The sequence below is a fragment of the Hibiscus syriacus genome, unplaced genomic scaffold (assembly GCF_006381635.1).
Source record: "Hibiscus syriacus cultivar Baekdansim isolate YM2019G1 unplaced genomic scaffold, ASM638163v2 tig00110332_pilon, whole genome shotgun sequence".
In the NCBI taxonomy this organism is placed as follows: domain Eukaryota; kingdom Viridiplantae; phylum Streptophyta; class Magnoliopsida; order Malvales; family Malvaceae; genus Hibiscus; species Hibiscus syriacus.
Window position 1 is genome coordinate 8554826 of NW_024062688.1, and position 27839 is coordinate 8582664.

Below are 27839 nucleotides of genomic sequence, written 5' to 3' on the forward strand. Positions count from 1 at the left end.
GAAACCCTTTACAAGAAACCCAAAGGAGAGAGCACCGAGAGTACCGAGAGGATCAAGAAAGACTCCTAAAGCACGACGGGGGAGCTCGGAACCGTTAGCCCTGCTAACGTGCACCCAGAAACCCAAAGTGAAAACCCAGATATTAGATACTATATTATAATCACATGAGAAATAAAAAAAAAATGTTAGGGTGTAAACCCATTTCTCTTTTGTTCTTTCTTCAACTTTCCTTTTGTTTTGTTTTCGTGTGTTTTCCCAGGTTAAATGCTACCCCTTTGGGGCCTTGGTTTGGAGCTAAAATGGGTTGCATTAACGCCAAGCAAGGTGACAATGTTGTGTTAGCCTCCCCTGTTTCAGTGGTTCACCAGCACAACGGTAGCCATGGTGTTTCTTTTCCTCAGAAGCAACAATCAAGGAGCATAGGGCAGGTTGATGGAGATGATGAGAAGTCTGGTGAAAATGGTGAAACCATGAATCATCATCACGTCAAGAGAAGCGAGTCGAGGAAATCAAAGAGATGGAGTTCTAGCAGGAGGAGGAGTGGCTTTTTCAGCTTCAATTTTGGGTTTTCTCATAGGATCGTGGAGGCTGAACAGGTTGCAACCGGATGGCCTGCTTGGCTATGCTCAGCTGCTGGTGAAGCAGTGCATGGTTGGGGGCCTTTGCAGGCTGATGCTTTCGAGAAACTGGACAAGGTAACTCAGTTTTTCTTCTTCTTCTTAATTTAAACGTTTCTCTCGCCAAATGCTGTTCATGTAGATTGAACAAGGCACATACAGTAGCGTATTCCAAGCACGTGAAGTTGAAACTTGGAGGATGGTTGCTTTGAAGAAGGTGCAGTTCGATAACTCTCAGCCAGATAGTATCAGGTTCATGGCACGAGAAATAACCATTCTACGCAGACTTGACCATCCCAATATCATGAAACTCGAAGGGGTAATCACATCTCGGTTTTCTAGTACGGTCTACCTTGTTTTTTAGTACATGGAGCATGATCTTGCCGGATTATCTTCTCCTCCTGATATCAATTTCAGTGAGCCACAGGTTCGGCTTGTATCATTTTGGCTGTAGTTGAAACTCAAGCACAATATATATGTCGTTTTTTCTTCGGAATGTTCGAATTAGGTTTGCCTTTCTGTGCAGGTGAAATGCTATATGAAGCAGCTATTGTTGGGACTTGAGCATTGTCATTCGAGAGGTATAATGCATCGAGATATTAAGGCATCTAACATTCTAGTAAACAATGAAGGAACTCTGAAACTGGGGATTTTGGATTGGCAAACATCCTTACTTCAAAAAACAAGCATCGATTAACTAGTCGAGTAGTGACATTATGGTATCGACCTCCTGAGCTTTTGATGGGATCGACGAGTTATGAAGCCTCGGTGGATCTGTGGAGTGTAGGCCGTTTTTGCAGAGCTTCTAATAGGAAAGCCTCGGTTGCTAGTTATGTTGCATTACTTCTTTTATCTGAATTATTCTGGTAAACCTTCGCTTGTTGCCTGGCAATCATGTTTACTTCTTAGACAAGTCAAGTTGATTGAATTCTCCTCCTTTGGCAGGTCGAACAACTTGGTTCCCCACTTGATGAGTATTGGACAAAGATTAGGCTTCCTCATTCAACCATGTTTAAACCTCAGCATGCTTACCGAAGTTGTCTTTGCGATATTCCACCAACTGCATTGAACTAGTTAGAAGCTCTTCTTTCGGTAGAACCCCACAAGCGTGGGACTGCCTTTTCGTCACTAATTTCCGAGGTAACGCCACGAAGATAATAGAAGTTCATTTCGGGCGACACCAATATCTTTGATTCCTCAAAGCTTATAAATGGTCAGAAATTTACTAGGAGCTTAGTTTCCTGATTCCATGTTTATCTGTTGCACATCTTTCAGTATTTCCACACAACACCCCATGCCTATGATCCATAAAGCTTGCCAAAATATTTACCAAATTACCTAGTAAAGAAATTGATGCTAAACAGCGGGAAGAATTACGAAGGTGAACTTGTCACTCCTTGTTTCTGAAGTTTCTGTTTAAAATTCATTGCGTTCTTACGGTTATTGCTGAACCATGAAACCTTGAGATTCGACTTATCCACAATTGTGTATTTAGCTGCTGCATAGTCCGAAACCAGTGTTATTGCCTATTAGTCCTATTATCAAATGATTATGAAGGAATCTTTGATGATATATTCTATAATTCTGTGCATCAAACACTTAAGAAATACTAGATGCTTGGATGTTTCAATAGTTCAATTCCCTTTAATTTTGGTATATTTTTTCATTACAATATATCAGGAAGAAGTCCAGATCCAGGATCCGAGATTCCGGAGTATCAAGAAGAACAAGAAGATCTTGTAATACTTCAGTAGAAGCAATCAATTTCGGTAAAAATGCTTTGAAAGAAGTCTCTCCCTCGCTTTTCCTTTTCTCTGTAGGTACGTGCGCGCATCTGGTGCTAGCAAAACGAACTAAGATTAACTACTTTCATTTTATATGCAGGAAGTAGTCGATATGATACTCAATTCGCTACTAAGAGCTATGGTTTTACTGCAAACAATCTGAGGGGAAGTGACGGTACTGCTCGTAGAGGGCTGCTGAATCTCCACTTCGATAAGAGTTCAGAGATTTCGCAAGTAACAAGTGTATCTCAATGCGATATTTTCACAGCTCCACCACCACTGACCGGATCAAGCAGCTTCTCCTCGTTAAAGAAGCAAAAAGATTCGACGTCTGCAATTCGCTACAATCGGCGTTCTTCACTATGTCAACCTAGTGATGCAGGTGCATCAAGCTTTAGCCTTTCGAACGCTAAAATCTTTGAACTTAAGAAACAAGAGACATAAGATGTTCCTGGAAGTGTTTATACAGCTTCCGAACAGCAGGAGCAGCCGCAAAACAGATCGAATAGGCATAACAAGTTTGATAGGTCAGATCTTTTTGGTGCAAGTGTATTTCAACCTAACGATTATTCGATGGAATTTCATCAGGAAGAAATGTTAGCAATAAATAATGACATGGTAAGAACTCATGAAGCATCTATAATTCTCGTCAATAGTTCAGTTTTTTTTTTTCTCGCTCATGAGCATATTCTATTTCTTACGACTGCAATCTTTTTTTTATATTGGCATTTCAATCAACAGGTAAAAATTGGTTATTCAGGACCATTAGTAACAGAATCATCTAAATTTGATGAACTCTTGCAAAGGAACGAAAACCATATTCAGCAAGTAGCTCGAAGATCAAGATTTAACAAGGGAACGACAAAGCCAAGTTTATGGCTAAATCAGCAGGAAAACTGATGAAAGTTATGGTTTTTCTGGTTTTAGCAGAGAAATGATAACGAAGGGCTTGTTTCTAGGAGGGGGAAATCTTTTTGGCGCTGCTGAAATGCGAGCCAGGAAATATTTGTACAGATCTGTCAAGCAGGCAAATATTCTCTTGCATTTGATGCCACACTGTATACAATTTTCACCCCAGCATTATGTACTAAACATCAATTGTATTAAAAAAAATGCATATCAGAGCAATGATTCCACGAAATTCTTAAATATCATAAAGGAATCTTAACACCTTTAAAAATAGAATTCTTCTAAAGAAATCCTTCGTAACCTACCTTGATCAAGTGTTTAAAATATCATGCATATCTATACTTCCATGTTATAGAGTTGTTATTTGTTTCCAAGCATGTTTCAGTGATCTACATGATATAGTTTAGTGCTTTTGGGGGCAGTTTTATGCTCATTGTTGCATATTCCATTATTTGTATTATAGCTTTTATGATCTAATTCGTGTTTAATCTTCTATCTTCTTTGATAAAATTTTCAAACTTGGCATAACATCTTAGTTCATACACGTCATTGCATCAAGTTTATGTTTGTTTAGCATATTTGGTAGTGTTAGTTTATTCAATATATCAAATAATACATTTGTTGAACTTTATTTCAACGTGGTTTTGTAATAACAAGTGATAGGTTAATTATGTAATTATGTATCAGGTTTTTTATTATAAATAGAGATGTAACCTAAACCTATGAGACATTGAATAAAATTTCTAGCGCCGCCTAGGCACCGAGGACGTAAGCACATTGCCGAACCTCGTTAAAATTCTTGTGTTTTTTCGTTTACTTTTCCCGATTCTTCAACAAGTATTGGCAGTGTTTTAGCCACTTTTTTCTGTTGTCGATTTACCGGTATGGGTTATTGTCGAAGATAGCCGTTTTATTGTATCGAATGCTATTTTGAATTTTTGAATAAGTCAAGCTAAAACATCCCCTCAACGATAGGCTGAGGAGAAACTATGGCAGTTGCCTCTAAAAAAATCAGATTTTTTCTTTGTATTTTCTATTGATAATCTATTTTCACTTAAAATTTTAAAAGTTCGCCCCTTACGTAAAATCTTATGTCCATCTCTGATCTCTCTACTAAGGCCATAGCCAGATGGGAGTCTACCTATACAGCAGCTTACTGGTTGGCGACACAGTTCAAGAATGGCGAACAAAATGGATTTCAAAATTCCATTCATTCAGCTGAAAAACATAAGAACTTGTATCTATAGAGCTAACATGACGAATATATGCGTATAAAATGATAAGACAGTTGTTCGCAGAGCATCCTAATCAACATGATTCTCCCCCAATTGAAAATCATATAACATGAACTAAAAGTAATGTAGAACTGAGAAATATAAATTTCAGTTGGCATCATCTGGTTGGTCCTAATGAAACAAGGTTTAGATGATTCATATTTCAAACACTGCAACAATAGCTTTTTCGCATCCATTGCTGGTCTAATGCACGTCCCAATATGCTCATTCTGTAATACAAAAGATGACAGCAATCATAGTCACCAAATCTTTGCAATGCCTCCCAGTTAAAATAATAATAATAAACATCACATGCCTACCTTTTGTATACAGGGAATGCTATCCAACTTCCTACTCACACTTGATAGAGCGGTAAATGTGACGAACAAAGAACAGAGATGCACGGAAGCCGATGGCCCCAAGCATGAGGAAGAAGCCATAGCAAATGCAAGCCGTGTACCCAAAGAAGAATGAGGTTTGCATGAGGCCCGACATGTCTGATCGTGCATTGTAATAATACAAACAGTAGGCATATATGAACAAACCAGTTGGCCCACCACAAAGGAAGGACCTAACAGAGCATAGAGAATATCAGTTAAATACCACCTTATCAAAAAAGAGACGTGTCTAGATGTTTTCTGACTGTCAGTCAATAATATAAAAAATCATATTAATAATTTTACAAATGACTCAAGACTGACGGAAGATGATAGCAACTTGATGTCTGTGACGTCACTTTATTGGTAGTATTTGCAGCCTCCTAGTAAAATTAATTAATTCATCATCAATGAAAGCGGAAATCTAGGCCATATTATATGATTTGCAGCTTCACTCAGTCTGAAGAAGCAGCTATTGATAGAAAAACACACCAAACATGCACCAACAGACAAAAAAATATACTTGAGCTCAAAACAACGATATGAGAGGAAAAAAAATCTTGCAACCATGCATCTATAGCTCATGTATGTTGTTTTTGCCCACTTGCAAATGCACGTGTTTCTTTATAAATGCAAATCTGAAATCTAAAAACAGCATACCTCCATCACCACTCATGGTCTTCAGAAGCAAGTTGAAAATAAGTCAAAGCCACGGTGATAAAAGCAGTGACAATCAAGAGAATGATGAAAACAATAAACAGGATGCTGTATATGGTGTAGATCCTATGTCCCCACACACTGGCAAATATGTAGTAAAGTTCAATATAGATAGCACTGAATGGCAAGAACCCTGCCATTGCCATCTGAGGAAGAGTTTGCCTATACCAAGGCAATGGCGGGATCTCTCTGGTATATTTTGTGGTGCGGCAAGGTGCTTGAAACTCCGCCTTACTATTCTTTCCAGCAATACCTCCTAATACTAATAAAGGAGACGTGACCAGAGCCCATATCAGAAAAATAACCACAATGGTTCCAAATGGCAATGCTGCAGTGGCTTGATAAGCAATTGCGACAGTGTTGAGAAAGCAAAATGTCACAAAAAGAGGCCCGCAGAACAAGCTTCCCGTCAGTAATAAGTTTCTCACCTTTCATGGAAAAGAGAAGTTCTCAATATATTTGATCAAAAGGATATTCACATATTAGCAAGACATTTTATTTTTTTGCCCATTCAAAAACTAGTAGGCTAGCATTTTTTTAGTTCCAAGTTCCAAGTTCCAACTTCCTACATTCTATCATTGAGATTCAGTAGGAAAGAGGGGGAAGGAATAAGATAGGGAATTAGAACAATAGTAACTGTAAAATTAGCTTCAAGAAAGAGATCTATATGACTAAAAAATAATTTAGTAATTCAAATTTTGAAGAAAATCAACTATGATAGTAATTAAGGAACTAAAATTCATTAAAGTTAACAAAAATATTTACTATTTTTTTTCATGAAAAGTATTTATGGTTTTATCCCATATCCTTTGTTCCTCCCACAATCAATCTTCTTTGTTTCTCCCTAATGGCTTATATCAATTCTGAATTATAAAAAAGCAAATACACACCCACACATTGAGCAGAAAAGGTTTGAACAGCGGAGCCAATTTATTTTTAGTTAATAGGACAATTATTATAAAATAGATAAGGAGTCCTCCAAATCATATCCGAAATAATAATAATTTGTAGAAATGGAATATTAGTAAAAGAGACCAGTACTGCATACCCAATTTGTTCCTTCAAGCTGACAATAGAAAGAAGCAGCAGTGTAGCCAGCAATTCCAGATGTAAGGGCATAAATGACAACCAGAGCAGTGAACAAGGCTCCTAGATTATATGGATAAAAGACTCCCACTAGAGCAAGGATAAATATGAAAATTGTACTGGAAAGCATGCAAGCAATTACCGTAAACAGATAGCTCAGAAACAATAGAACAGAAGTAACTTCTAATAGAGGGCCAAACTTAGCTAAACCTTTGTCTCTTCCTTTTTTCTGTCTTTTGTTTACAGAATAACTATTGACTTGGTTGGATGATACTCACAGAGTAAAGAGCTGAGTGCCAGAACCAAGAGCAGCCGAAAACAAATACTTGTGCTTTGGGTATCTGAACACATCACCATGAATGTACTTCCACCCAGTCTCCTCCTGGTCATCTGCCGATTCTTCATCATGTGCATACCTGTTAAATAAGAAATTTAGGAAATGAAAAATACAACCAAGTAATTTGAATAAAATGTGGATTTACGATGCATGGATGCCTAGGGAAACAATTCTTACTTAATGAAATCATTCTTCTGGACTCGCATTAAAATGGTAGCAAGGAAACCAGTCAACAACAGAACGGTGACACATGAATTGATGATTGAGAACCAGTGGATTTCCAAGTGGTGGGGCAAGGAAGAAGATTGCGAGTATTTATCCGTACGCTTCTCAAACGCAGTCTCGGTTTCCTTCCTTTTAACAGTGTACATGAAATCAACATTCACAGGTTCATCTTCGGTGAGGTCCACCTGAATGTATAATTACAAATATACATTATTTCCAACCTGAATGTATATGACGCTACTTTGTTGAGTTCTTGACTATTAGAAGTTATGGGAGTAATCTATCCAATCTAATTTATCCCCTTCGTAATTATCAGGATTCATATCTTTAACCTTACTTAAAAAATCTAGTAATTCATCTTACTAAACTAATTAATTTAGTATGAATTAAACAATTTTATTCATACTGTAACAACCCGAAAATTTTAAAATAATATTTAATTGGGAATTGAGGTTTTAATTGTAAAAATTGGTGAATTTTTGGGGACTAAATTAAAAGATTTTAAAACTTGTAACTTGTTTTAGAGTTAAATAAAATTCAGGGACCAAACCCTGAATTTACCCTAAAATGTTAGGTATGTTTGGGTTATAAATGATTATGCGTGGTTTTCTGTTTTCAAAACAGGAAACCACGCCCAAATTTCCTCCTACGTCAATTTCCGACAACGATTTCGACGTCCTCCGAATTTCGATCGCCGTTTTGAAAGCACCATCGTGTTCGTTATCGAGTTAGGAATAATCCTCTCAATTTAATTGAAGCAAAACGCTGCCAAACGTCGTGAATTTCAAGTCAAAACATCGACGTTTTTTTTAGCCCAATCGCATAGAAAATCCTAAATTCATCGCCGATCGTTGCTCCGTTTACGACACCTTCCGCACCATCGTGTTCCTTGTGCCGTTCCGAGTCCGCCGGTGTCATCCTCGATCTCCGTCGACGGTGGCGCGTGGGGAGGTGAAGCGGTCAAAATTTCCGATTTGATGAAATCGAGCTCTCCGCCGTTCAAAATTTTGAACTGAACTTTGTAAGTATCTCGAAATCGCTCAAAATAATTTTTAAAAAATTTTCCGTAATTTTTAGAGCCCCGGAGGACACCTCACGCGGCCACACGCGCCGCCGCAGGCGAGTGAAATCTGTAAACCGGTTTAACCGGTTTTGACCGGTCTGAACCTGGTTGACCGATCTGAACTGGTTCGACCCGGCCCGACCCGTTGACTCGGCCCGACCAGTTGACCCGACCCGATCGTTGACCGTTGACAAGTGTTATTCTGGGAATTAATTTGATTTTGGTGCTATTCTTGGAATTAATTTGAAATATGTGCTATTTTGGTAATTTTTTTCGGAAAAAAAAGTGATATTCTAGGAATTAATTCGCAATTTGTGCTATTTTGGTAATTAATTCGAAAAGAGTGATATTTTGGTAATTATTTTAAAAAGGGTGTTATTTCTGTAAAATGTTTGACAGTTTGTTGATCTCCTTTGACCAGAACTTTGACCGGCTTTGACCGGCTATTAAACGATCGTTAATCTTTTCCAAAAATTCCTATCCTGACAGTTTTCGACGTCCTGAATCCGTTTTTGGGGTCCGTTTCACCAAATTCAAACCCGAAAGTCTCCAAATTGTCAGTCAAACCCTTTGACTTTGACTTTGACCAAGAATTTAAATATCCGAAAAGTCATACTTTATGTTTTTCGACGTCCTGAATTTGATTCCGAAGTCCGTTTTTCCAAATTATGACCCAAAATTCCCGAATCGAGCTTGTAAACCCAAAAGGCTTAATATTTTAATATTTTGATTATTTAATTGAGATTTGGTCAATGATTTATTCAATAAAAATATTTTATGAAGGTACTCGTATTTCACCTGAGCAAAGGATCAATTAGGTCCGGTGTTATCCGTTCGTTAGATTAGCCTGAACCGCGTACTACGAGAATTACCCGTAGGTTTCCGTATATTATTTAAATAATATTTAGATTATTTATATTAGGATTCCAATATGGATTTTTCTAATTCGTAGGATCTAGCGCTGCAGCAGAACGTGATCGACAGACCCAATAATAGGCTTCCCTATCTAATTTTCCAGACTGTTACAGGTGTGTTTCCTGACAGTGTTATTTTATTGTTTTAAACTATCATATAAATAGTTTATCTGATTTTTGACCTGGATTCTGATATGAGATTTGACCTGAATTTTTATATGATACTTGATATGGACTTTGTTTTGTACTTGACCTGAATTATGTTTTAATTTTTTATATACATATATCCGTTATAAGCGGAATATGATTATTTTGGGGGGAATAATGTTGGAGGAAGTATACCTGGAGGTTCCTCTGCTGTGTGCTCAGGGCCTTATTTACCGGCTCCTCTACTGTGTGCTCAGGGCCTTACTGGACTTGTTGGTGGGTGTATGGTTCTAGGGAACCTACACAATTTGGACTTGATGGATGGGGGTAGTATTCATATTTTAAAAAAAATTATATATATAAAACATGTTTGATAACTGATTTTACTGGAATATTTTATTCGTACGTTTTATACACTGTTTGGAGCACACTGAGCTTTTTAGCTTATTCTATAGATTTTACCCTTTTTCAGATAACAACAGATCGTGAACTAGCAGATTTGGCATCAGGGGAAACCAACTACTTATTTTGTACGAACATATATTTCTATATATTTTTCAGTTATGTTTGGTGACATGTATTTGCTATAATTTTGGACATATCTATATTATTAATATTTTGTTCTATATTATATTTAACGTTCTATAAGTTATAAAAAAAAACCTCTGAATGGGATATGTGACCACTTAAGTTTGAGTCTATCTTACAGACTGGGTCTGGGGGTTACACATACTTTGTTGTCTATTGTACTATTTCTATCACTTTATTTGATTGAAACAATACATTTGTACGAAATTTTAAAACATAAAGAATAAAGATAATGGGTGTTATTAGTTTAAAAATCTAAAAAAATACGTAGGATTATCTCGCATCTTATAAAATACGTTTAAAGGTCTTGCGTTTTATATAGTGTGAGTCTCTTCTTACGTGGAAATATTTTTTAGATAATATAATTTAATATTTCAATAAATGACCTCGCACTCTACACGCCAGGTGTCCAATATATTGAAACGTTTCAGCATTTTATCGCGTCTTTAAAATTTTTGAATTTTGATTCCACGACCTTGCATCCTATAAAATGTGAGATCTTTTTGAATACGTGTCTTTTCAATAGACCTCGTGCCTTGTAGAATACGAGGTTCCTTTAATCTCGTTTTAGAAGGGGTGCGATGACTCCTATAATATGACCCCCTCAACCAAAGTCATCATACCTTACTTACCAAAATATTTATCTTCTCTATGTATGTGTTTTTCTCTTATATATTCCATTATTTGGTTATTATAGCGGGATTACTGAGGCTTGATCGAAGACACGTATTCGATTATTGGCAGGTAAATTCAGAGGTAATATTTATTTATTTGAACAAGTATGAATGTTCGTTGACGTGTTATATCAATTGTTTCACAAACCCTTATGATGATATTCTTCTCTATTTGCACGAAGTCGATTTTAGTTACGTTAGCACTATAATTGGTGGTACAAAGTTGCATCCTCCACTGATAAACGCATTGCTAGAATGGTGGAGGCCGGAGACGAGCACATTTCATTTTCCTTGTGGGGAGGCGACTATTACTCTTAAAGATGTTGCAGTCCATCTTGGGTTGCTTGTTGCTAAAATGACTATTATTGATATTGTCGATGGGTACTAAGTCAGTTTGTGTGAGGAATTGCTCAGAATTTCCTCTAGCAATCGTGATTTGTATGAAGGAAAGATCAAGATTGAATTTTTAGACGATAATTTTACGCAGCTACCCCCAATGTCGCTCTAGTAATTAAGGAGATAAATTTTTAATTTTGGGTTTATTTTTTATTTTATTATTTATAATATTAAAATTTTATTTTATGTTATTGTAATTTTTTACGATAATTTTTTAATTTATGATTAGTTTTTTATTTTACAACGATTTGTTTGTGTTTATTTTTTACGATTTATTGGAGGATCTTGATGCCAGATAAATCTCAAAACAAAAAGCTTGTATCATTTATGCATTTTGCAGGACTCTAAATATAAAAGTTGGGGATAGACATTGTTGGCCTTTATATTTCGAGAGCTTTGTAAAGTTGTCGATCCGGACAAATAAGTTATTGGAGGGTGTCTGATGTTGTTGCAATCGTGGGTTTGATTGCGAATGTCGTTTTTACGATCGATTCCTACACACCCGACCCCATTTCAATTTCCACTACTTAAGAGGTAATTTAAAATAAACTATGTTTATATATTTAGATTATTATACATTTTTAGGGTTTTACAAAAAAAAATATTTTGTTATATAAATGATAGGTTGACTGGTACACTAACCCATACCCACCTACCAAAAACAGAGAATGTAATAATTGTAATTAATTTTGTTTTTTAATTTAAAAAATATTTTTTAATTCGAGTTTGTCTAACTTAGTTTAAGAAAATTTGTAGTTCCTTTGGACATCGTTTAATGATGATGATCGTGTACTCCGACTAAAATAGGTCTTAGTTTCGGCTTTTGGATTTTGATGGTCCCATTGATAGTCTATGAGATACTCAAGTGGTATCCTATCGATCACGTGCTGTGACAATTTAACTATGTCTAAATGATTCCGCTATCACCATCAAAGTTGGACGACTTGCATCATTTAACGCGATAGGGGAAAACATATGTTAATTGAAAAATTCATCATTCACAATGGGTGTCGCAGTGGATGATGAGATTAAATAGGTGACCCATTTGTCAACCCATTTACCAAATATGTATCTTACCAAAGTTTTGTCGGATTCGGAAGTCGTTTACAATCGAAGAATGATAAACACCATCGAATTTCCCTTTTGATACACTCGATTACTCGGTTATTTTAATTATAAAAATTAAAAGTTTAGGCCAAAATTTAAAAAAAAAGATTCAAATCACTTTCCTTTGAAAATTGATTATTCTAAAATAAAATAAATTAGGATATTCCACAAAATGTAAAATAAAAATAGGTTGAACCTGCATGAAAAAAGAAAAGGTCACGAATACCTGATAAAAAAAATACACTAAGAATATAAACAAATAAATGCGTAGTAAAAAACATAAAATGAATAAAAATGAATGTCATTTCTTACAAATAATTACCGTAAAAAATAGCAAAACAATTAAAGCTAATTACTAACATTAATACGTATAATATAATCCAAGAAAAGTAAAGCATGAATTTAAACGTAATAAAAGAGGAAAGAAAAAAACTAAAGGAAAAAAATAATGTAAATTAAACCTACAGAGATCACACGGTAATCAAGCAAATTAATGAAAAATTAGAACAAAACTATAAATCAAATGGAAACTAATTGAAAATAAGGAAAAACATTAATAATTATGATGCAACCATTATGAAAATAGGATTTAAGGAAAATTGAAATGTATAATAGAACATAAAGGAAAAAGGTAAGTGATTAAAATAAATTTTAAAAGAAATTAATATGGGATTAAAATAAAAAGATGTCAAAAACAAATGTTTTAAATAAATTTAGTATTTTTGATAAAATAAAATATTTTATTAAAATTATTTGATTTTAGGTGTTCCAATTGTACTTTAAAAATAATTGGTGACGACTCGACTTTTCTCAATTTTTCATAAAAGCCCATTAATTTTCAAAGAAAAAAACGTCGGAACGATTTTCCACCAAATATCGATTACGACAATATATATATAAACTATAAGAGTTCTATATAATGTAATTGGATTTTTCCCCATATATACATAGAATATGATTCACTTACACAATTACACTATTTAAATATAATAAGTATCACATTAATTTATAATCATTGATTTAAATAAATAAATGGTTCATATTTTTTATGGGTTATAAATATCTTTTAACTTATGATAAAACAATATCTCTTTCTATCTCAATATCAAATTTTAAACTCTAAACCTTGATCCCTAAAGTTTTACCCTAAATCTTAGACCCCAAATCATAAACTTAAACCCTAAACTTTAACCATAAAAAGAAAAAGTGGATCGTAATATATTACGTTAATAGGTCTCTAGAATTATGTATATAAGAAAGGGTAAATTATATCGTTCCTCACTAAATTTTACTTCTCTATTCTATTTTACTAATCGTATTTTTAATTTTATTATTTTGCTCACTGAATTTTACAAATTGAATCATTTTACTCACTCTGTCGTTATCTCTTTATCATTGTGATGATGTGTCATTATTTTATATTTAATATAACATAATTGAAAATATAAAGGATAAATTACATTGTTCCTCACTGAATTTTACTCTCTCTCCTATTTTACTCACCCAATTATAAAATAAAAATAGAAGGTCGTCGGATGCCACCGTCGACCACCGTAGATGGTGGTCGTTCAATCTCAAATTTCATGTGTCGCTTCGCCTCGACACCTTGAGTCTGAATCCGACCTCCACTTTGCAGAACTTGCTCCGAAGTCCACGAATTAGAGATTGAAAGTGAGGAAGTCGAAACGTTTCATTTGAGATTCATGAATTTTGGGACATTTTCTGGTGAATAAGACTAGATTCGAACTCAGGGGTTGAGAAGAACCAACTCATGAATTTTTAGACCAAACGACCACCATCAAAGACGGTAGATGGTGGCCGGAATGAAAATGACGTGATGACCGACGGCGACAGACGGTCACCTTATTTGCAAAGTAGAGAGAAAATGAGGGAAAGAAGATGATTCAAAACGACGTTGTTTTGATGTTTGTGTCATGTCATAACATCGTTAAAAGTTAACAGCATAATGAGCAAAACGATTTGATCTATAAAGTTCAGTGAACAAAATAGAAAAATTAAAAGTATCGATGAATAAAATAGAAAAGAAAGTAAAATTAAATGAGGAATGGTGTAATTTACCCTATAAAATAGCGGAATTACATACATAATGTTTTGGGGCTTCTGTTAACAACTTAAGCTATTCTCCTAAAATCTTTTTTCCCCATTTGGATTAAAGTAACATACATGTTATTTACGCAGTTCTATGACCAAATCTACCTCTGTAGGGTTGATAGGCGAATTTAGTTTGATTTGACCAGATATTTTAAAACTTTGAACTTTTTTTTTTAATTTTAGTTTTTATATTAGCAATTTTTTATTTTTTTATCATGTTTGATGATTTTTTGATATTTTTAAAAGAATTAGTCATAAAGTGAAGGGAAAATTATTCTAGATAACACCAAAATTTGAGTGCTAATTCATTTATGCTATTGAACTTTTAATTTTTTTTTCAATTTTAACACTAACATTTAGTTTTACGTTTAGTTATGTCACTCCACCATTAATGATTTAACGAGATAATATTATTTGTTGTGACAATGATGATGTAGACCATTTAATAATATTATTTTATCTCAATAAGATCCACGTAAACTTTTTTTACCCTTTTTTAATTCACGTGAAACCCTCAATTTAAAACTTTAAATCTCTAATTTGTTTTATCCTAACTCCCAATAAAAGAGACTCGGTCATCTTATCGAATTTGCGTGGACATTGAGGCCTTTTTGAAGGTCTCTAGAAAGTCATAATGTAATGTAAACAAATTAATTGAATGGTTTGATTATAATTTTTGAAATTGAGTGACATGTTTGTAACATGTTACATGGTTAATATTTAGAATACCTTGGTATATTTTATTTAAAATTTAATGTCTATTACACGTTAAATAACAAAGTGGTCTAACTGTTACAATATATAGATAGATAGATAGATAGATAGAATAATTTAATTGTGATTTAAAAAAAATGATGTCCCAATTATAAACTTTCTCATAATAAGTGATACATGGCGTAATTTATTTATTTTAATTAATGAGATAAAAAAAGCTGTGACTTTCGTTATTAATTATTTCGAGGGTGAAATTTAAAAAAAGAAATGAATAAGTTCTAATTTTTGGGTTAGGAAAAAACTGATATTCGTTTTTAGATTTGATTAAAAAAAAAACTAGGTTGTCCCATTCGTTTCCGCTTTGGCTTTGTTGGGAAGCCAATTAAGGAAGAGAAAAAGGACTAGACTTGCCAGAAGGGAGATTCGAGAAAGTCCCAGATCTATGATTGGGGAAAGGAAAAGGAGAGGAAAAGAAGAAGATGACGCTGATGACGATGCTTGGGGCGGTGCAGCTGGGAGCGGCGGCTGCCTGCTTGGTGGTGTTGATCCCGGTGGTGATGGCTGGTTGGCATCTGAGCCGAAACAGGATGTTGCTTTTCAGCGGTGTTCTTTTCATTACTCTGGCTGTTTGCGTCCATTTCACTCCCTATTTCCCTTCCGTTTCTGATTTCGTTACCTCCGTTTCTTCCGTCGTCGTCTTCTATCACCGCTCTTCTTGCATCAATTTGGTTAACGACATTTCATGGAATGTCAAGCCCAGCGTCTCTCTTCAACGTTTCAACGCCACCCACAACGTCTCTTCGTCTCTCGATTTGTATGACAAACGCTGGGATTGGTCCAAATCCCCCAAGCTCAACGCTTGCGACTTTCAGAAGTTGTCTAAATCCGATGCCTCCGACTTGTTAAATGGTTCCTGGGTGGTGGTCGCAGGCGATTCCCAAGCTCGATTTTTCGCCCTTTCCTTGTTGAATTTGATTTTGGGCCCCCAAGCTCAGCGCATGGACTCGGTTAGAACTGATTTGTTCAAAAGGCATAGTGATTACAGCACTTTTATTGATGAAATTGGTGTGACATTGGATTTTGTTTGGGCGCCTTATGTTGTGAATTTGACTAACTCGATTTTGGCTAAAAGAAATTACCCTGATGTAATGGTGATGGGGGCTGGTCTTTGGCATCTGCTTCATGTCACCAATGCTTCGGATTACGATTTGGCCTTGAGGGTGTTGAAAAGTTCCGTGATGTCTTTGTTGCCATTTTCACCCGAGTTAGGCATGAATGGGCCACTCACTGGTTCGGTCTCTGTTAAATCGCCCCATTTGTTTTGGCTGGGGATGCCCATGCTCATCAATGGGATGTTGAATACGCAGGAGAAGAGGGCGAAGATGAGCGATGCAATGTGGCATGCCTATGACAGGGCTCTTGGTGACAGTAGGCTCTTACACCAAACCGGTGGTCCTCTGGTATTGTTAGATATCCAGTCATTGACTTGGAATTGCGGACCGCGTTGTACATCTGATGGTATGCATTATGATGCAGTCATCTATGAGGCTGCTGTTCAGATCATGCTAAATGCGTTGCTCATTGAATCACATCAGAACCTTTGAAGTCCCCCACAATGGTTTTACAGCATGCTCGGCAAGTGCTCGACCCTCAGAGAGAGAAAAAAACATACACAGGCACGCTCACACGCACACACGGATGCTCAATTGTCAATATTGGCTTTGGATTAGCACACAAGTAAACTTTCTGTCATTATATGTCGAAATTCTTTGTTTTTCTAATTCATTTTTCTGCTGTTCTATTTTTGATAATGATTGAAAGCCGAATATTCACGTACTTGTATACTATAGTCTTATAACATTGTATGATTCACATCCAATTTTGTTCTTGGCAACATATAGTAGCAGCATTGATCTTGCTGATTCCCTCCAGTATGATTCAATGACGTAGCTTTTCTGCATTGGATTTTGTAGTTTTTTATCACATTCTTTTAACAAGTAATGTTCATTTTCTTGTTTGTGTTTCTTCTGATACTACTTGAATCGACAAGCGTTTTAGTTGTGCACAGACATGTATTGTATATGACCTGCAAGCCTTCATTTCATCAGATATGAATCGCCAGCCATTGCTCATGATGGAGCTATGGACAGTCTTATAGATATTTTAAAATTAATGTATAAAAAGATAAAGTATAAAGATTACATTTTAAATTTTAAACAAATATATTAAAAATATTTAAAAATACTTTACATTCATATTTATATATTTTATAATTAAATTTTAATTATTTATATTATATTGAATTTCGGCCACAGTAGAAACTCTTGTCCAAGCACGATCCATATCACTCGACTAATGTAATGAATGCTTTGCATGTGTAAGGAAATAATAATTTCTACTCACTGAACTATCCTTAAGAAATAAAAGGAAAAAAATTCTGTTGCAATGAATTCTCTATCTTATTAGAATTGAGATTATTAATTGTGCCGGAGATGGTAGATATTAAGATCGACTCTGGATATATTTTCTGCCTCTTCCATTTTTCCTCTCTTGGGTCAACATGCTGAGGCATATATTTAAGGTTGTCCCCCTTTAGTTAGGCTATGCAGGTACTGTGTCATTTGAAGTATTCAGATGAGCGGCGATATGCTCTTGTTGATGCCTCTCCCTGGTATCTTCTTCTTCCCCTAGTCGTCTACTTCCTTGACGTTGGGAAATCAATAACTCTCTGGTGGGTCAAAGAATTAGCTCCAAAAGAAGAAGATGCTCTGACCGCTAAAACTATTGGAACAAGGAAAAATAGAAGTAAATGCAAATGTCAAGAGTGAAATAAAAGTATAAATCTTTCTTCATTTTCTTATTCTATATTATTTTGTCAGGAAATTACTTACAATCCCACATGCAATATTTAGATGTTTATAGGATAGCTTGTAAATTGATTTCAATCAACTATTTTGCTTAGGAACCCATTTTAGAGAAGAAGAAAAAAAGTAAATTTAACTATATTTCAGTAAAAAGAACATAGTGAATAGATAATTAAAACCCAAGAATCTATGCTCTTTATCTTTTTCTTTCACCCCAACCAATGCCAAAGCCATTAACATTGGAAGCTGGTACTATTTTTCCTCTTTTTCTTGGAAAATTAAGATACAAAGTAAATCATTTAGATCATTTGTGCTCATCCAAACTGAAATGAATAGATCAGTCATCCAAAGTAAACTGATGGAAAATGACAAGGGGAATAAGAACTGATGTGGGGAAACTATTGAGGGAAAATGAAAGGTACGTGCAACTGTTATATATAATGTAATGAACCTAAGAATAAACGAACAATCAACTATATCAAAGAAATACTGAAAATAGGAACTGAAGTATTCAAAGATTGCTGATATTTTTAATCCTTTGCAGCAGATGGTGGACTACCTGCATCAACCGACCCATCGTCTGCCTCATGAGTTTGATGAGTCTCTCTTTCTGAGCTATGTCAATGGAGCTCCTCAATTCGAGTTATCATCTCGGACATCGAAGGACGTTTGTTGGGATATTGAACCGTGCAATCGACGGCAAGCTGTAGAAGCTTGATCATATCCTTCTCCACGTTCTGGTCTCTCTCAAGTTTGGGGTCGAATACCTCAGCTGTCCAGTCCTCTCGAACTATGGATTGAACCCATCTTGGAAGGTCTACTCCTTATTCAATAGAGCATGTGTGGGTGCCTTACCAGTTAGCAGTTCAAGAAGCAGTATCCCAAAGCTGTAGACATCGGCTTTTTGGGAAACTTTACTAGCATCGGTTACTTCCGGAGCACGGTAGCCATCGACACAGTTGGGGGTTGATGAGGGGCCAGAAAACTGAACAAGGCCGAAATCAGATACACAAGCATCGTACGACATAGTGAATGGGACATTTGACGATTTGATGTTTCCATGGGAGATTCCGGATCCCTTAGAATGTAGGTATGCAATGCCTCTGGCAGCTCCAAGGGCAATGCCACACCTTGTATTCCAATTCAATGGAGTGCTTCCAGCTCCTTTGTTACCTGCTCAATAATGATAATAATATACTCATTTGTTAATTATTAAAAAAGAACAGAACACAATGCACTCACCATGGAGAAGTGCAGACAAGCGTCCCATAGGCATGTAATCGTAAATAACGAGTTTCTCGTTCGCACCGAAGTAATAGGCTCTCATCGGGACAAAGTTCGGGTGATTCATTGCTCCGATGACCTCCATCTTCTCCTTGAATTCCTTCTCCGATGCCACCACATCCTTTAACCTATTCACTGCAACAATCACCCCCATCTCCATAGTGGCCTTATAGGCCGTCCCAAATGTTCCCTTCCCTAAGACCTCCGCAGACGCCTTCAATAAATCCTCCAGGTCGAAGAACCTCGACGCGTCACCGAAGAACACGAGTTTTTTCCTCCCACTAGTCTTAGCAATAGCATCACTCTTCCCTATTGCTTTATCTCGGCCTGTCTTGGAGGATCAATAATTCTCGTCTCTGTTTTCGTAGCACCCTTCCTTTTACATAAAAATACTACAAGAATCAACATGAACAAAACAACCAACACACAACCAGCAACAATATCAGCAATGGCTGCACCAGACAATGTAGTGTCACTGCTAGTACTGCTGCCACTATGTTTAGTTCCATTACAAGACACCAAAGGCTCCCCACATAAAGGATTCCCTTCGAAAGCAGTTTTCGGCTTGCTCGATAAACCTTTCGGGATCGATCCGTATAACCGATTAAAAGAAACATTAAATTGCACAAGTGTAGGCAAGCCAATATCTGGTATTGAACCAGACAAGTGATTGTTCTCCAAATGCAAAGTAGCCAACCTAGTCAAATTGTTAACACTAGCAGGGATCGTACCTGTGAAATTATTGTTTGCAAGGTTAAGTCTAACCAAGTTCTGCAAAGAGAACAAGAACTCAGGGATGTCACCGGAAAATTGATTCCCTTGTAAGTATAGGTTCCGAAGGGAAGTAAGCTCAGCGAAGCCGGACGGTATCAGCCCGGATAGAGCATTGAAACGAAGCGAAAGGGTACGAAGCTGTGTTAAGTTGCCAATGGCAATGGGAAGCTGACCGGACAGTCCCTTTCCAGGGAGTCTTAACTCCACCACTCTGTTATGCACACAAAGTACACCGGTCCAATTACATGCACTGCTCCAGAGATTCCATAAAAGTGAGCTTCCACCCACAGTTGCTCGAAGAGACAACAAGGCAGCCCTGTCGGAAGCTAGATCCGAGTTTGCAGTAGTGACCAACATTGTTGCCCATAACAACAAGGAGAAACATATTATGTATGAATTCGGTTTCATAGCTTTCGTGGCTGAGAAAAAGAAAAAGTATTTTCTTTCTGGAAGTGGAAATGGATTGCCAGAGATCAAGAGATTGGGATGAAGATGATGATGCAAAGGGTTGTTTGAGAATTTTAGTAGTGGCCAACGCCAATGTGAATGGTTACAAGGTTTATGCTTTTGGTTTTTTTTTCTAATAATGGGAACTTGTGAATTTTATGAATCTGGTTTGATTTGATTTCAGTAAAAAATAAGAGCCAGGGTTAAGGAATGTAAAGATTGATGTTCAAGTTGCTGAGCAGCATTAAGTATTCGAGGAAGAAGATGAAGAAAAGAAGCAACGGGATTTGTCTTCTTTATTATTTGTAAACTTCTTTTGGGGGGATATAATTGTATAATTTATTGCGGAATTGTGGGAATTACACTTCTTAGTCGGGTTTAACGGGTAACCTCCAAATTTCATTTACTTCTGATTTTCAAAATAAGGCCTTTTGATGCTAATATATTAAATATTTGAAGGATTGAATATTTACGCTAAAAAATAAAAGGAGAAAAACGGTGAGATTTTGATAATTTGCTATATGATTATTTAATAAAAATATGATATTGAAAATATAAATAAATAATATAGAAGTAAAATATAAATAAATATGAGACCAAAATATAGAACTCAAGAATCTATTATTAACCGAAAAACAAATAGATCCGTTTCTGAATTTTGCTCATTGAGTTTTGGAGAATTAATACATTACAACTATAAAGTTTAAAATTTTAATAAAACAAGATAATTATATTATTTTGATGATTGGATTATATATGATCAAAACCATGTACATATTATTGGAGACAAAAATAGATGAAAAACAAAGAGAGGTGATGAGATTAAGGAAGGCTAGAAATGGGAACATTGATCAGAAAAATAAACCCTGTGGATTTTGGAGTTGTGTGTGGTAAGAAGCCACATGCTTTATTACTTATGGTTTGTTCGGAGTTCTAATTCTATTTTCATTTTATCCTTTCACTTTTTTATTATTTTTTACCATCGAATTTTTAATTTTTATTGAATTAAAACAATTACCGAAGAAATAATAAATTTGTTAAACGAAGCCGATTATTATTTTAGATTTTTGTAATTCTTTTACATATTTATAAATTTTAGAAGGTTTAATAATCAAAGTATTTTTTATTTTTAATAATTACTCAAATAATGCTAAAAAGCGCTCGTATATATATTATTGAATAAGACTAAAAAAACGTACCTCAACCAGGAAAACTCTCGTATATATATTTTTATTTTTAATAATTACTCAAATAACCCCTCTTAGTTAAAATATAAACGACGGCCAATTATTTTTTACCATGAATAAGGTTTAATAATTAAAAATCTAAAATATTTTTTTCTTATAAACGAATAGCTTGCTTAGTTGACTAACCCCGATGCCGCTGGGACTTACCCTTTTTAGGCTCAAGTCGATTTTTGTTTTTCCTGGTTGAGGTAAGTTTTTTTCAGCCTTATTCAATAAATTATAAGAAAGTCATGTCTTGATCAATAATTGTTCAGTATTTTCCAAACTCTCGTGTATTCTTCTGTAAGGTTTAATAATTAAAATTTTAGAAGTTCTGGTCCTCTTCAAAGGCGGAGTTATGTCCTTTGTCGACTTCCATAGAGGGGTTCTAAATGAGGCCGACATAAATAAATCTTTTATCATTCTTACACCAAAGAAATCAGATGTTGTCCGAATTGATGACTTCAGGTCAATATATTCGGTGGGCAGTATGTACAAGATTCTATCCCGCATTCTCTCTAGAAGATTAGCAATGTGCATAAATGAAATCGTCAGTCAAAATTAGTTTGTGTTCATCGCAGGCAAACAAGTTGCGGATTGCTCTCTCATTGCAGATGAAACCATCGATGATTTGGTTAGAAGGAAGAGGGGAGCAGTTATCTTCAAAGCTGACTTTCAAAAGGCCTACGCCTCTGTCGATTGGGCCTTTCTGGATTTTGTTCTATAGAAAATGGGCTTTGGGAAACTGTGGCACCGCTGGATTTATATGTGTATCTTCTCTCCGTCCATTGCAGTTCTGGTGAATGGGTGTCCGTTAGTTTCAAAATTTGGACAGGCCTTAGGCAAGGCTGTCCATTATCCCCTTTTCACTTTAATATTGTAGGAGAAGCGCTAAGTCCCATGTTGAACAAAGCTGTGGAAGTTGGGTTGTGTAAAGGTATCCCGGTTTGAGCGGGTAGTTTCCTCATTTCTCATATCCAATATGCAGACGATTTAATTGTATTCTCTGAAGCGAGTGCTGAGTCGGTTCTAGACATAAAGAAAGTTCTTATAGACTGTTTGAAGTCGTTTCTGGCCTGAAGCTCAACATGAAGAAATCTTCCCTTTTCGGGATCAATGTCGAAGATAGACACATTCAAGAGTGGGCCGCCCACTTCGATTGTGGTTGGGGAAATCTGCCTTCTATATATTTTGAGCTTCTATCAGGAAGAGTGAGTAACTCTCAATATATTTGGAAGTCTAACATTGAAAAGGTTAGCCTAAGGATAGGAGGATGGAAAGGTAAATACCTTTCCTTTGGAGGACGGATAACCTTGATAAAGTTGATCCTTTCCGCTCTCCCAGTGTACTTCCTATTTTTTTTAATGCCCACTTCGATAGCATCGGAGCTAAACAAATTGGTTGCAAAGTTCTTATGGAGATCGGATTCGAATAGGCGATGTATTGGGTGAAATGGGACAATGTTTGCAGACCAAGAGAATTGGAGTGTCTGAGTTTCTATGATATGCGCCTTCAAAACCATGCACTCCTAAATAAATGGTTATTGAGGTATAGTGTCGAATCTGACTCTATGTGGAAGAAAGTAGTTGATGCAAAGTATGGGTATGACAATAGATGTTTACCGTCCCGCCCATTTGAACTAAAAAAAATCTTCCTGGGTTTACCTTTAACCAAGTCGGATGATCCGTTCTGAAAAAATATCAAGTGTGTCGTAGGCAATGGGAGTTCGATTGAATTTTGGAATGACCAAAGTTCTATCGCTTAAAGGATCCTTTCCGAGGATATTTTCCGCGCCTTGAAGATGGGAAAATATGCGAGTTTGGCGTTATGTCAAATGGATTGTGGGAATGGAATGGCTGCCCGAATGGTGAGTTTTCACCTCGCAATTTTTGGTGGGTTGTCTCGAAGTCTTTAATCGAGAAGTATCCTATTTGGAAATTGGTGTTGGCGAACTTCACCCCCCAAAGGTTGAAACGTTTGTCTGAAAACTTGTTCATCACAAAATCTCAACTTTAGGGGAACTCGCCAAGCGCAGTGTTGTGAACTTTGGGGAGGTTGTATGTATTTTCTGCAAATCGGACACAGAATCAGTAGTCCATCTATTCTGACACTGTAAGGTTATTTGGAGTGTGTGGCAAAGGTGGTGTAGCTATTGGAATACAAAAATGATTGTCCCAGGGAATTGTAGATCATTTATATTTTGCTGGGATCATCAACCTATTCAATCAAAGTGCAAGCCAATCTGGAGAATGGCACTTTTGGGCTAATTTGGTCAACATGGCTATGTAGAAATGAGGTGATGTTCAAAAACAAGATCCTAAATAATGCCCAAATCCTTGAGGTAGCCCTTCTCTGAATCGGTATTTGGTGCAACAGCAAATGACCTTGTCTGGTTTCAAGAGTTCAGGATTTTATTAGATGTCCAAATTCTTTCGCTTGTAGATTCGTGGTTGAGAGGTAAGTGGTATGTCATCAAAAGTTGGTGTTTTTTACCTCTGGAATGGTTTGTGTTTATTTCGAGATTGGTGTTAGCCCTCTGAGATGAGTTGTAATGCTATTTTCTACAAGGAGATCTGATCCTGCTCTATTCAGTGGGTGGTTGCTTGCCTTGCTTGGAGCTTCTGATTGTTGGTAGTTTGATTTATATTGCTGTATTAAACTGGAAGTATTGTAGTGGTGGTTCTATTTTTTAAAGCTACTGGCATTGATTTCATTGAAGCCTGGGTGTCACAGGCTTGTCCCTGTGATTAGCTCTTGGGTTGTCGTAGCTGGGACGGTTGGACCAGAAGCTCCAGAAGGTAGCCTTCAGTTGGTGTCGTTCTGGGGCGATCATGCAGTTGACTAGAATCGAAAGTTATGCATTTTGTTAATAATTGTGTCTTGTAATAGAAAATTTATAGGAAAAAGGGTAAATTTTACCCTGTAGTAAAAAATTATTCAATTACATCATTCTATACTATACCATTAACTTAAAATTCTAAATTATAAATTTATACCCTAAACCATAATCCCATAACATTTAAACCCTAAACCCCAAATGCTAATTTGAGATTTATAATTTTAGGTTTTAAGTTAAGGGTAGAATATAGAATGATGCAATTAAACAATTTTGAGGGTTAAATTGATACGAAAATACGATATTGACGAAAATGATAATTTGGGTCAACTAAAAGAGCAAAGGTGACCCTTAAGACAAAATTATAAGATGGATTTGGTTTATTACATCATTTATAGTCTCAATCAATGGAATTTATCTTTCTTTTCTTGAGGTGAATTTTCACTTCTTTCTCATATGTTAACGAGTGATTAGTTTCTTGGAAGTTAGTTTGAAATGGATGAATCTTATTAGCTGAAACTACGGAAGACGGGATGAGACAGATCTATCTAATAATTTCTCGTTTGTTCGTATTATTAGGCGAGTCTAAGATTAACAGGGTTGAAATTTTGAAATTTTTTTATAATTTATGTATTTTAAAATTGTATAAATTCGTTTATTTAACATAAAATTTATGCTTTAATTTCACCAGTGTTAAGTTTTATTTTGAACGATTGCCTTTGATTCAGTATTTTCTAATTTTGTAACCCCCTCTTGGGGGCTGAAATTTTATTATCAATAGAAAAGGGAGAAAACTTGGGGCAAAGCAATGAAAAAGATGAATACATACACAACTAAAATTACAAAAGAAACACCATTTACATCAACAACAACATGCTTTGTTGACATTTAGACGATACAAGAAAAAGCCAAGTTTGTGAAGTGGAATCTTAGCTCTTTTTCCCTTTATAACTTTGCATTGTGCATGCTCTCTTTTTTTGGGGGGAAAAGTTGGACATCATGAATGAAAAACTAAAGCAAAAAAAAAAAAAAGAATAAAAGCAAATCAATTCTGGAAAAGAAGTTGGAATCTTATTTACCTGCATTCATCAATTAAAATCCAAAGAATCGTGTCAGTATATTTCTGAATCAAAGATAGAATTTCACCTTTTCTCTTTGTTCTAATATATATTAATATTAGAAGATGCATGTAATCAACTTTAGTTAAAATTAACAAAGTTTAAGTAATTTACCATTTCGGTCCACCACTGTTCTTAGGAAAGCAAGGAAAATGATGAGCAGAGCGATCCCAGCCAATAATCCAATGATAATTGCAAATGTCTTCTCACCGTCCATGTTAGATTTATCTACATTTTTCATTGAATCATAACAAAATCATCATTTTTTTACTGCCTTGCTCTTATTTTTTTAAATAATACAATTATGTAATTGGAAATAAAACTTAATCGAAACTCTAACCTAACTTAAAAAAAGAAGAAGGGTGTGTATGAGAGATTTTACCGTTATGGGATTTGGGATAATAGTGATCATTATCTCGAGAGCCAGAAGTGGAGAATCTAGCATAACACTTGCCTAAATACATATCACCATAAGTACCAGCGCCGCATTCGGTTTTCAGCCGTTGGATGGCGGCCGACAAACAATCCTGGCATTCAGCTAAGCTGAGATCCCCCACACATTGGGCCAAACCCTGAACTTCCCCCGACCCACCCACTCTGAACAACCCTCCTCCGCCCATCAACCCCGCCATCATCGCATCTCTCCGCCCCACAATATCCGACTCCTTCTCATACTCCACAGACGGCCCACACTTCTTCGTCACCACATTCTTATCCTCAACTCCCAGGAACGTGGCGTTGTCGTACTTGACGTAGCAGCCTTCAAGCTGTACCGCGCCACCGCACGCGCTGGGGCATAAGGACCCGGTTTGACTCACTGCGCGGGCGACGCAGGTGGCGCAGTCCGGCATCGAAAGATCCCCGCGGCACTGGTAAAGGCCGTAGACGACATCTTGGGGACTTGAGGCCATGATGGTGAAGTTGTTGTAGGAGGAGTAAGTGGCTGAGTTAACCAGGGATGTGAGCAGCGAATTGAGGTTGGATTCGTAGGGTGAGTCGGGTGTGTATTTTTGTTGGGTGCAGCCCCCGAAGACGAAGGCATCTGTCGAAGAAGAGAGTATTGTTTGGACGGGGAGAAAGGAGAAAGAGATGAGAAAAAAGGAGAGCGAAAGCAGAGAAGAAGTCACCATTGTCGCTTTGCTTAAGGGAGAGTGAGGGGTTCACAGACTATATGGCATCTCATATTTACCCAAAGGGATGAATGGTCTTAATTGACGCTTTCATTTATAATTATATATATATATATATATATATATATATATATATATATATATATATATATATATATATAAACTTCATTTTTTTTATACACCCACGTGGTTGTCCCTTTTTTTCGATATAGATGGGATAAGAGGAGGTAAGATAGTAGTTTGCCTCCAACACCAGGTTAAGAGTAGTTTCCGTAGAAGACCTCCTAATTATGAAATGTCTTGAGCTTCTCTACCTCGAGAACCGGCTCCCTTTGGTGTGCTATAGTTGCCTCCAGCATTCTTTGTGAACTCGTCACGGCATCCTCATGCTTGGACACCGACGATGCTCTTGAGCCCAACGGACTCTCTTCCCGTTTCCCACCATGGCACTCCTTGCCTTTGCGTGCGGAAACTCCTCTTTTCTTGTGCCCCATATCAATTATCAAATTAAATTGAACAAAGAGTAAGTAAACAGAACTTACCCGATTCGCACCTTCCACCAAACTTGGTCGAAACGATCGTTGCTTGCCCACAACGACTCGCTCTGATACCACTTGTCACGCCCCCAGAACTTCGACGCCTCTCACCGTCGGAATATCAGAGTCAAGGTCTGACGGGTCATGTGGCCTTAGACGCTTTAGACGCTCCTCGGTCTTCCCGGCGACTAAGTAAGCCTTACCCAAACTAAGTGAGTGTGCAAACTCACAAAGGTTGGAACCAAACCCTCAAGGCTTCGGATTGCGGAAGCTTTCACGGCTGTGCATAATTGTTAAAAATGAACTGTTATCGATGAAACTCAATTCTTGTGTGCTACGGTTTCATTAGGATTTAGGTTTAAATATTATTACTAAATTTTGAGTTAAATTTTTATTGTGTAAGGATTATATTACTATATATTTTAGTTATTCGTCTTATTATATTTTTAATATTTTAATCTGATAATAATTTTTTAATATTTATGGATTATTCGTAAATATGATTATAATTGTATTTATAATTTTTTAAAAAATATATTGTATAAATTTTATATGCATCTTCTAAACGATATTTCATTAAACA

General features: G+C 36.2%; 3 protein-coding genes and 2 pseudogenes across 4 annotated transcripts; 2 read left to right on the forward strand and 3 right to left on the reverse strand.

The window, feature by feature from the left end:
- The first annotated feature begins 233 nt into the window (after positions 1-233).
- Positions 234-3443, forward strand: LOC120119289 (annotated as a pseudogene).
- A 1198-nt stretch (positions 3444-4641) lies between these two features.
- On the reverse strand, positions 4642-10472 carry LOC120120095 (transmembrane 9 superfamily member 3-like). The gene is made up of 7 exons (XM_039139832.1): positions 10425-10472; positions 7279-7511; positions 7043-7180; positions 6727-6883; positions 5622-6106; positions 4905-5155; positions 4642-4788 (listed from the first exon to the last, which is right to left on the reverse strand). Exons 1-5 carry the CDS (start codon positions 10470-10472, stop codon positions 5627-5629), a joined length of 1056 nt encoding a protein of 351 aa, XP_038995763.1. The 3' UTR covers positions 4642-4788; positions 4905-5155; positions 5622-5626.
- A 4955-nt stretch (positions 10473-15427) lies between these two features.
- Positions 15428-16700, forward strand: LOC120119871. Of its 2 annotated transcripts, XM_039139671.1 has the most exons (2): positions 15434-16288; positions 16340-16700. In XM_039139671.1, the coding sequence occupies exons 1-2, from the start codon at positions 15521-15523 to the stop codon at positions 16643-16645; spliced, it is 1074 nt and encodes a 357-aa protein (XP_038995602.1). In that variant the 5' UTR covers positions 15434-15520; the 3' UTR covers positions 16646-16700. The 2 variants fall into 2 exon arrangements, with proteins under 2 accessions (XP_038995601.1, XP_038995602.1); XM_039139670.1 differs by having other exon boundaries at positions 15428-16700.
- Positions 16701-18469: 1769 nt separating this feature from the next.
- On the reverse strand, positions 18470-20408 carry LOC120119286 (annotated as a pseudogene).
- A 5112-nt stretch (positions 20409-25520) lies between these two features.
- Positions 25521-26760, reverse strand: LOC120119165 (plasmodesmata-located protein 7-like). Its single transcript, XM_039139042.1, has 3 exons — positions 25973-26760; positions 25705-25818; positions 25521-25551 (listed from the first exon to the last, which is right to left on the reverse strand). Exons 1-3 carry the CDS (start codon positions 26718-26720, stop codon positions 25544-25546), a joined length of 870 nt encoding a protein of 289 aa, XP_038994973.1. The 5' UTR covers positions 26721-26760; the 3' UTR covers positions 25521-25543.
- Positions 26761-27839: the final 1079 nt, after the last annotated feature.